The sequence below is a fragment of the Manacus vitellinus genome, unplaced genomic scaffold (assembly GCF_001715985.3).
Source record: "Manacus vitellinus isolate BGI_N305 unplaced genomic scaffold, ASM171598v3 scaffold_9_pilon, whole genome shotgun sequence".
Taxonomy (NCBI): Eukaryota; Metazoa; Chordata; class Aves; order Passeriformes; family Pipridae; genus Manacus; species Manacus vitellinus.
This window is the reverse complement of record NW_021940917.1, coordinates 20,592,847-20,606,100: the sequence shown is the minus strand read 5'-3', so window position 1 is coordinate 20,606,100 and position 13,254 is coordinate 20,592,847. Positions and strand designations below refer to the sequence as shown.

General features: G+C 35.5%; 1 protein-coding gene across 2 annotated transcripts in view; it reads right to left on the bottom strand.

Moving 5' to 3' along the window:
- Nucleotides 1-13,254, bottom strand: part of CNTNAP3C (contactin associated protein like 3C) — a 200,573-nt gene that overhangs the window by 31,097 nt on the left and 156,222 nt on the right. For both annotated transcript variants that reach the window (XM_029965411.1, XM_029965412.1), the window contains exons 11-15: nucleotides 12,290-12,396; nucleotides 9,660-9,779; nucleotides 6,532-6,729; nucleotides 3,247-3,403; nucleotides 679-806 (exon numbers count right to left, since the gene is read on the bottom strand). In XM_029965411.1, the coding sequence (XP_029821271.1) occupies nucleotides 679-806; nucleotides 3,247-3,403; nucleotides 6,532-6,729; nucleotides 9,660-9,779; nucleotides 12,290-12,396 (710 nt within the window). The remainder of the gene's footprint in view (nucleotides 1-678; nucleotides 807-3,246; nucleotides 3,404-6,531; nucleotides 6,730-9,659; nucleotides 9,780-12,289; nucleotides 12,397-13,254) is intronic.

Here is a 13,254-nt window from a genome sequence, read left to right as displayed (position 1 = left end):
TATTTCTTCACTCATGGTATTTTTCTGGTTGCCACATATATATATTCAGGATGTAAAGTCTGAGTTATTGTGTAAATTTATAAACATTTTCTAATGGAATTCAGGGGTAGAATTGATATGGGGAGCATGGAATGGGGTGATAGAGTTGGGGAATGTGTGTAGTTACTATGCTAAGAGTAAAGGAATATGGGCTGCTGTTTCTAAATCTACTTCTACTATATAACTACTTATAAAGCTTATAAAAATTAGGAAAAAAAACACGGATTAATCTCCTATAGTATGATTTTCCTAGCTGCATAAATATTCATAATATTTTGTGATGGAGGCACACATACCTGGTGAAGGGTGTGTTCCCAGGATATGGGAGCCACTTATGAACTCACCTTCATGCAGTACTTTATTCATAACTCAATTCATATTGCATAAAACCAAAATATCTGTTTGAAAATTATAATAATAACATTTTTTTGTCTTCACTATCGACGTGCATCACAGAAAATACATTTTTACAATCCTCCCCTGGTTTGCACGGGATTATGGCTTTTCCTTTTTTGATTATAAAAAGAACTGGATGAAAATTTTACAGAAGAAGTCTCTCCTAGGCTTCTAGCAAATAACATTTAAAATTTATTGCAGTCAAAACGCACTGTTTAGAAAAACCCTGCAGTTGTTACTTACTGTCACCACGACAAAGCAAAGGCCCCAGTTTGTAAGCTGCTTCAGAATTTGGTCTGTCAGTGTCTGTGATCACAATTTCAGTTACTGGTAGATGCTCCTTGTAGGAAAGGAAGCCAGTGTCATTAGTCCTGAAAAGGTAAAAATGAAAGCCACAGCTCTCCTAAATGTTTCCAATAAATTTTTCAGTATCACTGATGCATTGTTGGGGAAAAGGAAAGATATTCTGAATTTAAAAGTGCTGCATAAATATATGTTTGGTACAAACAACCCTGAATAGAAATGTGTGCTTTGGTATTGATACTGTGCTCATTTGGCATTACTGAAAGAATTGCATAGGAAGTGGGCAGTTTTATGGTTGTGCTTGTTTGCTTGAGCATGAGAAAAGTCTTCTTGACATAAATAGGTACCTGACTGGCTGCCTAAGTCAATGAATTTGCTCATGTCAGTAACTTTAAGTTGCTGAGGACATATTATATTTATAACTGATGCCTCATCACTATGGACTATTTAATGGTATAACATAATTTCCAAGTCTACCTTTCTTTTTTAACTTTTTTTTTTTGCCCTTACAAAAGTTTAAAAAATCAAATAGAAATGTAAGAAGTCATCTTGAGTGTACAGGAAAAGCAGCATAATTTTTAAATTTTTAGGACCGGATTCTTAAAAAAATAATCTCTTTCATGCCAGACTTCTAGAGACTTAAAGATTTTGACTATCCAAACAAGAAGTTTTAGATTTAAATATGTGTCCAGTCTATGAAATAAGATATGTTTCACTATAAAAACAGGCTATAGAAACCATATTTCCAAAACCACAAGGCGTAACTGGTTTTCTAAGCTCAGAATGCATCTCAAACAAGCATAACTTCTACTAGTTTTTTGCCCCTATGAACAGTTTTTAGCCAAATGATTATAACCAGTAGTCTCTAGGGAACCAAATCCAAGATTGGTAACAAGTACCAAAACAAAACTCTCTTTACACATAAACTCTGTAACACTGGAGTCACTGGGATAATCTCCACTTAAAAATGTCAAAAGTGGATACAAACAGAAATATAAACCCAGAGTCATTATATTTTAATGTAATACACACATCAACATCAGCAATTTACTCACAGTGGCTATAGTATATATATATAAAGATTATATATATATATATATAAAAAAAAATATATATATATAAAGTATCCATATATATAAAGACCTATTTATTTACAAATATGTTTCCATTATAAATTAACCCATGTATGTGAGCATATATTAAATGAATGACAAAACTGAGCAAGAATATATGACATGTACGAGCAACTATTCCAAATTTTGTTTCAAAATGCACTCATCTTCTAACACTTCTCTTTCTGTTGGGAATCAAATACTGTTTTTATTTTTGTAAAGTATAATAAAGGGAAATTTTTAGTGTTCTGTGTGTTTCTTTAATCTCTTTATTGGAACAAGCATTGCAGATATCACTCTCTTGAGTTTTACTGCAAATGCAAATTCTTTTTGCAAGAAACTTTTGAAGCTTTTTAAAGAATTGTTCTTTGACTAACTCTTTGTTGTATTTTCATTTCTGAGCCTGCTCATGCTGAGAGAACAAGCATTTTCCAACCAAATTCACTAGTTGCTCTTCTAAAGGAAAGGTGGATATCTAGCTTGAGAAGAAAATTATGTATTGCTTTATTTTGCACACATGGAGATGCTCATAAGCACCTTCCTTACATATTTCCACTTTCAAGAAACAGATGTTGATGCACTTTTTAAAATCCATTTAGTAACATACTCACTGAATTTGATTTATATAAGTTAAATAGACTTCCAAATTTAAGAGCTTAAAAGTTTCTTCTACAGAAGAACTTCCACTTGAAAAGTGCCTCTGCTTTATAAAGTCCTGCACTGCCCTGGAGCTATTGTTGAAAAAGTTGTATCTAACCCCCTTAAATGCATAGTCAGGTTCAGATTTGGCATTGTAACAAGAACTCATCCCTTATATATTACTTATTTGAATGGGATCATAAATGACATTAGAGAATTTCCAGCACAACTGGAAGACCTACATTCCTGAAATCCTTCCATCCCCTTAGAATATACTTCCACGAGTCCTTTGCTTCACAGATAATGAGGTGGTTAATTTTAATTATCTAAGTTGTAGATGGAAAAAAGGGTATAAAAAATCTAAACTTAAAAGTGTAGCTAAAAATTATGCTAAAAATTAACTTTTTTTCCCCCAGAACTCTTTATTTTAGCTTTAATTACTTTCAGAATTCTAAAAATAACTGAAGTTGTGCTAAAGACCGAGCTAATGTCTTAATATACAACCTGTAATATACTAAGAGACTAGAAAGTATCTGTACAAAATTAAACTTTCCCCAGAATTCAGAGTGAAAGAATCAGCAATAATACCTAATGTACACAGCAATAATTTTGTGAAAAATTATGTTGTATAGTAAAGAAACAGGTGACACTATAGCAACTTAGATTTCCAACTGCCTCTGGATTATAAATTTGCCAAGGCCTGTGTATTTTCTTTATTTACTTTTCACAAAGAAAATAAGCAACAGTAAAAAGTTACCATTCATCCCTGTCAGCATCACAGTTGCAGGAATGCTGGGAATCGATGCAGCTTCCCTCTAATCCACAAGCACACTTTTGGACAGCAGGCAGTGAACCTCCCCAGTAAGTATGAGTTTCATTGGTTCTTCCAATCCACCAGCTCAGTGGCATCCCATCTAAAAAACACGTTAGAGAAAATCAATGTCCAGTCTTCTACTTCTCTCATTTTAACCGTTTCCCAAAGGTTAAAGGAGACAAAAATCCCTGCTCAAATCCAGAACCTTTAAATGACCGTGGAAATATAAAAAAAAAAATTACCACCTTTACTTGGTAAGTAATTATTAACTTTAGTTCTTCATTATCACGTATTAAATGGTTGTCACAGGTTTTTACTTGCATTAGTGAAAAGGGAACTCACAGCACCTAGCTCAGTCAGGCATAATATTAGAATAATTTATCTAGGCAGTCCATTTATGTAATTCATTTTAAAACGGTCCATGAAAGAGGAGATACCATAATCCTAAAAATCAGGGTAGTTTATATTCCCAGGTAAAGATCCATTTCAGATCTTGGAAGTACCAGCAACAGAATGTGGAGACACACAAAAATGGTCTCATCCCACTACCAAGAGTACTCCAGAGTACTACTGCCCACATCTGTGATGAACATTAAGCAGCTGAATAGTGATGTTAATTAGAAATACCCAAAGAGAGCTGTTGTCATAAACAGCAGATTCAGACTTTATGTACTCAGAGACAGCAGAAATAATGTTAAAGCTGCTCCCATAAGCAAGGTGACATATGTGGTGAGCAGAAGTGAGGTTTCCCAGGACTGTTACCTCTCTCTGTGGTGCATCCAGTCAGCACTGTTTGCAGTAAAGTGATAAAACTGGATGTTTCCTTAATGTCACAGTACTGCAGAATAAACCTAAAGATACTGCCAAGCAAGCATAGCAACAGAGTAAATATCTACAGAACAGAAGATAGCTAAAAGATGTGAAGCATAAAGATAAACCACCTCAAATGAGCCAGAAGAAGGGTGATAGATGCATGAAAGTCAAGGCCTGAGAAGAAATCAGGCACTGTCAAATTACAGCATTTCTTATGGAGGCACTTCTTCTTGATTTTGTCAGAGCTCCAAGTTTTCAGCAGCAGGCTGCCGTGAAGAAGGCAGAATTTATTCTGGTCTCAACTTCACTCCCAACTGCCACTGCTTATTAAACCTGGCTGCTAGATAAGACCTCTGTTAGGCTGACAATCTTTCAGATGGTAAACATATTGACTGCATTCATTACCACACAACTGTGGGCCCAGCAGGCCAAAAAACACTGTGAGCAGTTTTTGGAAAAGTCAAAACTCGCATAATGGCATCAATGTCCAATATCAGTGTTTGTGCTTGCAAACCACCACAGGAGGAAGAAAACCCAGAGAGAGTTTATAAATAATTTATCAGACAACACTTTAAAAAGGTTCCAACAACTAAGGCTGTAAAAAGAAGAACGTTTCTGCTGCTTCAACAGCGTGCCTTATATTGTAGTCATGAATTAGCATTCCCAGTCTTGCACTAGGGACATTGGGGTGTGTTTAAGAGCTGGTCTCAGTTATTTGATCATACAGCAGGGTGAGGAGAGAGTATTTACTGAAATGCTGTGAGTTCATACTGATTAGCTCAGATTGTTTTCCCTGCCTTGGCAGAAAGTACTGCCTAAACAGAAGTAAGCCATTAATTAAAATGGTTAGAGATTTCTTCATAATGATCACATAAACGCATTAACAAGTGACTTCTTTAATGAGATCATTTGCAAATGCTCTCCAGGCTGATTGACTATAATGCATTCTTAAAATATAGCCAGTTAAAAATTATTATGTAGACTGTATATTCCAAAAAGTATTTAATGCAACCATCATCAACTTTTGTACCTGTCAGGTACAAAATTTCCTAGTGGAAATTATGAACAACAGAAGTTGGAGGGATTAAACTGTGTTTAAATGAAGAATGATTTTAGAAAATCCATAGAACTCTCAAACAACTTTCCTATGTCTATTTACTTCTAGCATTCAAAACTAAATTTTAGATGACTTAGCACAATTGACTGCTTGCACTATTTCAATACATTTATTTTAGCCTATTTATGTGTATATTATAAATATGCACCTATATATAGTATAAATGGCATAACAATATAAATAGCGTATTATTTTACCTTACTCATGAGCAATCTCTTTACATTAAAAAAATAAAAACAGTAAAAAAAAAAATCTTGAAACTCTCTGCTTGAAGTAAACCAGGCTTTTGAACATAGGTTTAATTGGAGCCCACAGGTAAAAGGAAGGCTTAGTGGGACATCTTAAGCAGTAGGTTCATTTTTTTGCTGTGGAGGTGCTTTGAAACAGATAACCTGCCAAGAGCGAATAATACCCTAAGAAGTCCAGAGATATCCCTGGTATAATTGGGGAGAAAGAATACATAATAAAAGAGTTTAGAGACAGAACCAGAGAGTGCTTCATTCAGAAGCCTTCTTTCTACTTAGTAGGAAAGAATGCCAAGAAATCAATTTTAGCAGTTTCAGAGTTTCTGGTGAATGAGTCAAACAATTTCACTTATCTTTCACTTTTCAAAAAACATTAAACAGTGATGTTTTTACCTCCACATTATTTGGAGTACTTAGAATGGATGTTACGAGTATAGTCTTTTAATAGCAGCTCTGTCAGGGAGAGTTAAGATTTAAGTAGCCTACATAAATTCAGTTTTATTTAAGTAGATCAGAGGATCTCTTTTCTTCGAATAGTTATAATTTTGTCAATAACCCACATTTTAATTATTGAGTTTTTTTATGAATGTTTATATTGGGCAGTGGAAATTCAATGTTATTGATGCTTTTTATCAAGTACTCACAATATGCACATTAACTGTGCACATTAACTTCTGCTGGTATTTATGCACTAATTTGTGTTCCTTTAAGAAGATATTTCCTCAGTAATTCCTTCATTAAAATTAAAAAATCCCTGGAAAACAGAACAAGAGGAGGTCTGTTAATAACATTCTATGTTCATTTAAAAGCCTTACTACAGAAATTAACTTTGAGAACTTAATTCTCTGAAAGAAGATCATCCTAAATTCACATTTGTGTTTTTTCTTGTTCAAATATCTCTTGGCAACTTATAGGAATCTGAGTGCTAGATATCAGAATTAGTTCAGAAGTAGTGGCAAAATGCCAGAGTGTTGTTTAGAAATAAATATCCTTCGCAGCTGGTAAAATAAAATGGACTATGCAACATAAAGAGATTTGTGTGCTTTTACTTACCTGGCTTATCTAAGAGCCTCGACTTTTTGCAGTAGTAAGCAAGCTCCTGTTCACAGTGCTCTGCTTGGTTAATTGTAGCCTGGAGCTGGCCTAGGCTGGCAGAGTATTTGAAAAACACAGTGTGTGGGTTCTCTCGATTGGCACTTCTGACTCTGGTTAGGTTGGTGCTGTTGTGCTGTATAATTGTCCACGTCGCATCTTTCAGAACACATGTGAGGAGTAATAAAGAACGAGAAGCAGTTGAAGAAGTTGGTAATGGGAAGAGAATGCGTGATGAAATCAGAAAAAAAAAACTTTAAGGTGACTTGTTTGATCACAAAAAGTGCTTCGGGGCACGTGAAACAGAGACTTAAATCACTAAGCAAAAATGAAAACAATTAATCGTGGTTTCTATTTACAGGTAGATTATTGCACCATGATTGTAACAGGTATTCAACTAGTTATGAGTATTAAATAAAGAAGGAGAAAGTGAAGACAACCAAATATTTGTCTCAGAAATAAAACATTGTTGACTCAGTAAACTGCAGTGAAAGAATAGAAAGAAATAACACTTGGTACTGTTACTTTTCCCCACTTAAATAATGCATAAAACAACACCAGATTCAATCCCAGAATCTAACTACATTTCATATACCCTTGTAACTTGGATTAATGTATTGTGTATGAAGCATTTTCTATTATACAAAAGCAGCTTGCATACACTGTATTTACTATAAAACGGGGATTATATGAAGTTGAGTTATTCTAAAATTAAAAAATCTAAAATTAAACAGTAGTCATTACGAAGGCTCATTCATTCTTCTGTTTTGTGCTTTTGCCAAGCCCCTTCTTCTGTGCATAGGAAAGAGCTGAGTTCATTTTATTTCAGCTCCTATTTTCAAAACCTGGAACAGTCTCACTCTCCTTATGAAAAAACCCTTTTCGAGGCAGAAGTGAGCAGGCTCCCAGTTAAACCTGGTCTGGGGCAGTCAAGGTCAGATTCATGGTTACCAATTCTTGCATCTTAATGGCCAACATAATTTGAAAAGGTGTGAGGAAACGTTATCTCTTTAATTTGTAGTATTTGATTGTAATAGTTTTGACATTCTTATAGTAGTATTTCTAACTGTTCAACAGAATTCAATTCTAACAGAATTTAACAGAATTGTATTATAATTCACCAGCTGCCTACAGGCCACAGGTGGCAGACATTATAAGACTTTTATAGAGAGGAAAGAACTGAGGGTCATTTAAAGACAAGTAGCAATCAGGAAATCTAAATGAAATATCTTTTTATGTAATTATAAGTTTCGATTAAGGGTATGATTATAGTGTCAAAAAACAGATGTCTAGAAATCTGGCAGATTTAGATTTTGGTTTTTTTTGGATGCAGGTTTTTTTGTTTGTTTGTTTTTTTCTGTTTGTTTTTTGTACACGTACATACACACAGACAATAAATATATAGCTAAATGCTAAATTACACTGAACATAAAAATAAAGACAAGCAGGTCAGTTGTTAGACTCGCTGTCACACCCCCAAATATACAAAGGAAAAGGAAAAACAGTGCACTGCAAAGTTTGGTCATCTTAATTGACAGTGTGGACTGTGGGCTTTTCACTCTGAAAACTATCCCCAAGAATAAAACCAGGGAATGGCACTTCCCTCACAGCTGCCTGAAAATAGAGCCCCATGAATGTCAAAGACGAAATGTGGGCATCTGCCTTCCCTGCCTCTGGTGGGAAAGAGGGAATACCAGTCGTGAGGAAACTGGGAACAAAACAAATACAGAAGATTCATCCTGTCAGGATCCATCTTGAGCTGAAGAACTGATCAATGACGTTTGCTTAATGTGGTGAATAAGGAGTGACTGAGGAGAACAGCAACAGCTGTTCACGGACACACAAGGATAAATCAGACACTACACTGCACCTTGGAGAGTTATACCCACTTGAAAAAATTGTCATTTTTCTGCCATGATTCTTTGGGTTCTTTTAGTCTCATAGGACACTAGGATATTTCTTTTTAAGAGCCTGTGCCAATCTGAAGTGTGCTCACTGTAAGCTAGCACAGTTCACTTTACAAGTCAGACTAGTTAAGTTGCACAGACCGACTGAAATTATAAGCATTTTATTATTTCAACATAACTAATATGTATTCTTTACATCACAGTGAAAATCAACAAATGCCACTATCAGACACCTTCTCATGAAACAGATGTGACCATAAATTTTTCAACATTAAAAGCTTGTGGAAAGGTTTGTAAGTCAAGTTCTCAACACTTAGGGCATACCTAAATCAATACAAACCTAACCTATTCATGTAGTCTTTTAAACACCTAGAGCTGTGTAAAAATGTATTTTTGTCACACAAAACCATGAAGTGTTTCCATCACTTTTTCTGGAAAGCAATTTGAATAAACAGGGGGCTAAGTAAAAAGAAAAGGAAACAACACAAATCATGCAATAATAAATTTCAAAAAGCCATGTAAATGTAAGATTTGTTGAAAGGACATATATCAATACACCATATACCATACAGAGATCAAGTCATTTGTTAAACAGCAGACTGACAACCAGCTCTGTTACCTGGAACTTCTAATTATCTAAGTGATCAGATTCAAAGAACTGGTGGCAGTGGAAGAAACAGGGTGCCTGAAAGTGAGGCTGCAAAAGTCCCACTGGTTGCATTTGTATTCTCCAAAAGCTCTCCTTGCAGTTTGAAATATGAAATTTAACACCTATATCACTCACAATAAAGGGTAGGTCTGAATTACAATTTTTCAGAAGGCTACCAGAGGTGAAAAAAATCAGCAAATTTCTCATAAAACACAACTTATTTCCCATTTCCTTAAGTGTCCTCAAGAGGCTTCAACAAAGCTGATCCTCAGAAATGAACTAGTATGACACTGTATTCATATGGAACACGTCCCATTTATGGAAAGCACAATAGCAATGCTGTGTTAGCTTCACAGCCTGAATCCTGTTATTATTCTAATTTCTCTGCCTAGTTCTTTGTCCGATATCCTGAGCTGAGGAGTCACCTTTGTTTTGTTGTGCGTGTTTGCATTACGGGAGCTGCAGAGGTTCCTCACTGGACAACTCATGTTTCAGTCTAATGAGCTGCAAGTTAAGGAAGTTTATCACCTCACCTGTCATATTACAGTAGACGAGAAACGGTCCCAAGGGGCCACTTCCATCTGAATCGATACTGTAAAAGCCTGAAGTGTTCCCTCTGTGCTTATAGGCTTCACACGATTGCTCATAGATGGCTGGAAAAGAGAGCACATTCCATCACAAATGTTAGGGCATAATTTGGCCTTTTATTCAGGGAATTTAAAAAAACAAAAACAAAAACAAAAAACCCCCCCCCAACTGAAGTTGGGAAAAGAATTTGGGTTTGCGTGTTCACCGCTAAAGAATGAAGAAGAAATCGCGCCACCAAAACTGTGATTTCATTACAAATTTTTAAGCACATTTGGTTTTATCCTGGAGATCACGAGAGTCATTTTTAAGCATTTTCTTCGCTATTTCAAGCTAAAAACTTCAGGGAGGAAAACACGAAATGTGGGTGAGTAAATCACTGGAAAAATGCTGAATAATGGTAGAATGCCAGTGGTATTACTAGACCCTGGTAATAAGATTTTGAGGAAACAATCATTAACTACCTCCACCAAATCAGATTTTTGTTGCTGTTGTTGTTGCATACAGCAGAAGGTAAGTATTTTTTTGGCTTTCACACATCTTATTTTCTTCCTTTTCTAAAAGGAAAGGCAAGTAACTTGTCAGAGACTTCAGTAAAAGAAAAAAATAAGCAACAACAAAATGACAGCTCCTTGGTCCCTTGTCATGTATACTTTATATCACTCAAAGCCTAAAAGAAAAGTCTGTGGTGACTTCTTCATGATCAAATATCTGAGGAAAAAAAAGACACACGAGTCCACCTCTGTAACTGTATCTCGGGCACAACTGGTCATAACCCCACAGCTAGACCACATTAGCTTAAATTCTCCCTTAGCCACTATATTTCTATTGAACAGTCATAATGTTCTGGACTTTCTTTCCAAAATTAAACTGTGTGGTCTGCTAGTTATTATCGAGACTTGAAAAAATTCTACCAAAAACAATGAGCCATTAGGTTAATAACAAAAAGTAGTTATGAGCTCTGTACAAATAAAACCAAGCTGAGGGTGATTATTAAGTCCATAAGATTCTGATTTATATAAATTCAGCTTTTTTCAATAATTTTTTAAATAAGATATAAAGTATTAGTGTAGTAATCCAAAAGGTGTGCTAGTATTTTTTTAAAAAAACTCTAGATTTTGAAGAGTGTGATCTCTCTATTCTTTTTTTTTGCCTGTTGGTTACAGACATTATATGGCAACACCAATGAAAAAGACAATTCACTCAGATTGCTGACTCTGAAATATTCAGAGTGCACAATTTATGTAATTTTCAAATGGAATTTTGTGGTTCCTCACAGTAAATAGTCTCAGTTAAATTTAGACACGACAAAGGAAGTTCAAATGTTCATTAATTTACTTTTGACAATTAAAAAGAGTTAGATAACTCATCAGATCATTTGATTTCTCACTAAGTACTAACCATCAGGAAACCACAGCCTCCATCTGTCCTCATAGGCATCATCAGTTGATTCAATTTATGACTTTTCAAATAGTAATCTATCAAATCACCTTCATCTTTACCTTGGACTTAAATGTTTAATGTTATACACTGTGGGTGTTCAAAAGCAGGTGTACTATTGGCACCCTAAGTTACACAGTTTTTCTTAATGCTATTATTTATGCCACTGTGTTCTTCACAACTTCTTCTGAAAGCAGTGATTTCTCAAAAAATCCTGTGTGTGTAGACACACGTCATTTTTGTAAATGTTGCCACAAAGGACTGTAAAGGTTTTATATGGACCACTTATAAGGAGAGAATTATTTATCTGATCATTAAGACAGTCTTTGAATTTTTTTTAAAATTACCAGTAAACTTTCATAGGATTTTCTAATTATTAGAAGTACACAAAAGTACTTATTTTATTGTTTTCCCAGAACATGCTGAAAGCAGTAGAAACGTGAAAATAGATGTTACTTTCAATTAGTTTTTTAATTATTTATTTTGTTTTCTCCTGATCTACTTCCTGATTTAGCAAACTACATAAACATGTAGTCCCACTGTTCCCGAAAAAAAAATGAATATTAATTGTTGTGATGAATAAAACTTATTTTTACACACATTTCTAAATTATTTGGTGATTCAGAACATGGATGGGAGAGGATACTACTGACCACCTCATGTAAAATACGAAAAATGTGAAAGAAAAACAAAGAGTTAAACTTTCAGTGAATTTTTGTTGCTACATAAATTCTCAAGACATTTCCTTGAACCAGATTGTGAGTTTTTTCCAGGACCAAAAATACTTTATGAATGATCAATACAAATGGGTTTTGATGTGTTTGTTTTGTTTTGTTTTGTGTTTTTTGTTTTTTTTTTTGTTTGTTTTCCTTTGGTTGTTTTTTTTGTTTGTTTTCTGTTTAGTTTTTGTTGTTTTTTTTTTTTGTTTGGGGTTTTTTGTTTGTTTTTTGTTGTTTTGTTTTGTTTTGTGGGTTTTTTTTGTTTTGTTTTGTGGTTTTTGTTTGGTTTTAGGTTTTTTTGGGGGGTTTTTGTGGGTTTTTTTGTTGTTTGTTTGTTTGTTTGTTTGTTTGTTTGTTTTGTGGTGAAGAAATTCAATCAAAAATAAAAGCATAGAAAACAGAAAACATCTTAGACTCACGATAGTGACAAGTAGCTCCCTCGTAACCAGTGTTGGCACAGTTGCAGTGGAAGCTGTTCCAGGACTGTGAGCACTTCCCACCATGTTCACAGTAATTAGGCAAACACCTTAAGTGAAAAACAAAGAGCATTTCCACTCTTTAATTTTCCGCTCATTTACACGTCACTTGTACTTATCAAGAAATGCAAAATCCTGGAAAAGAAGTGCAATAGCATGAAGGAAGCCTTCAAGCTCACCAAGGAACACGTCAACACAAGCACAAGAAAATTACGAGGATTTCTTCCCTGGTATTCCTACTTATTGCCGCCCTTGTTGCCCACACAGAAGCAGCTCTGCAGCGTTTAACATCCTGCTTTGCAGACGCTGCTGAGCTCTTTGGGCTGGAAGTCAGCTTAAAGAAGACAGAAGTTCTCCATCAACCTGCACCTCAGGAAGTCCCCCATCATCCCCACATCACCATTGGCAATCAGAGCTCAAATCAGTCCAGCAGTTTAATTCCCTAGGCAGCCTCATCTCCTCGGATGGTGAGATTGACGGAGAGACAGACAACAGGTTAGCAAAGGCATACAGTGCCTTCAGAAAGCTTCATAAAAGAGTTTGGTGAAATAAACACCTGAAGAAAAGTACCAAGGTCAGTGTTTACAGAGCCATAGTGCTGTCTACTCTCTCATATGGATCTGAATCCTGGGTCATCTACAGCCACCACCTGCGACTCCTGGAACGCTTCCATCAACGCTGCCTCCGAACAATCCTAAACATCCACTGGTCAGATGATGTGACCAATCCATCTGTTCTAGAACAGGCAGCAGTCACAAGCATTGAGGCCATGTTGCTGAGAACACAGCTGTGCTGGGCAGGGCACGTCTCCAGGATGAAGGACCAACCACCCCCTCCCTAAGATCCTGCTTTATGGTGAACTTGCCACCGGCTGCTGCAAGAGAGGAGCCCCAAAGAGGAGATACAAG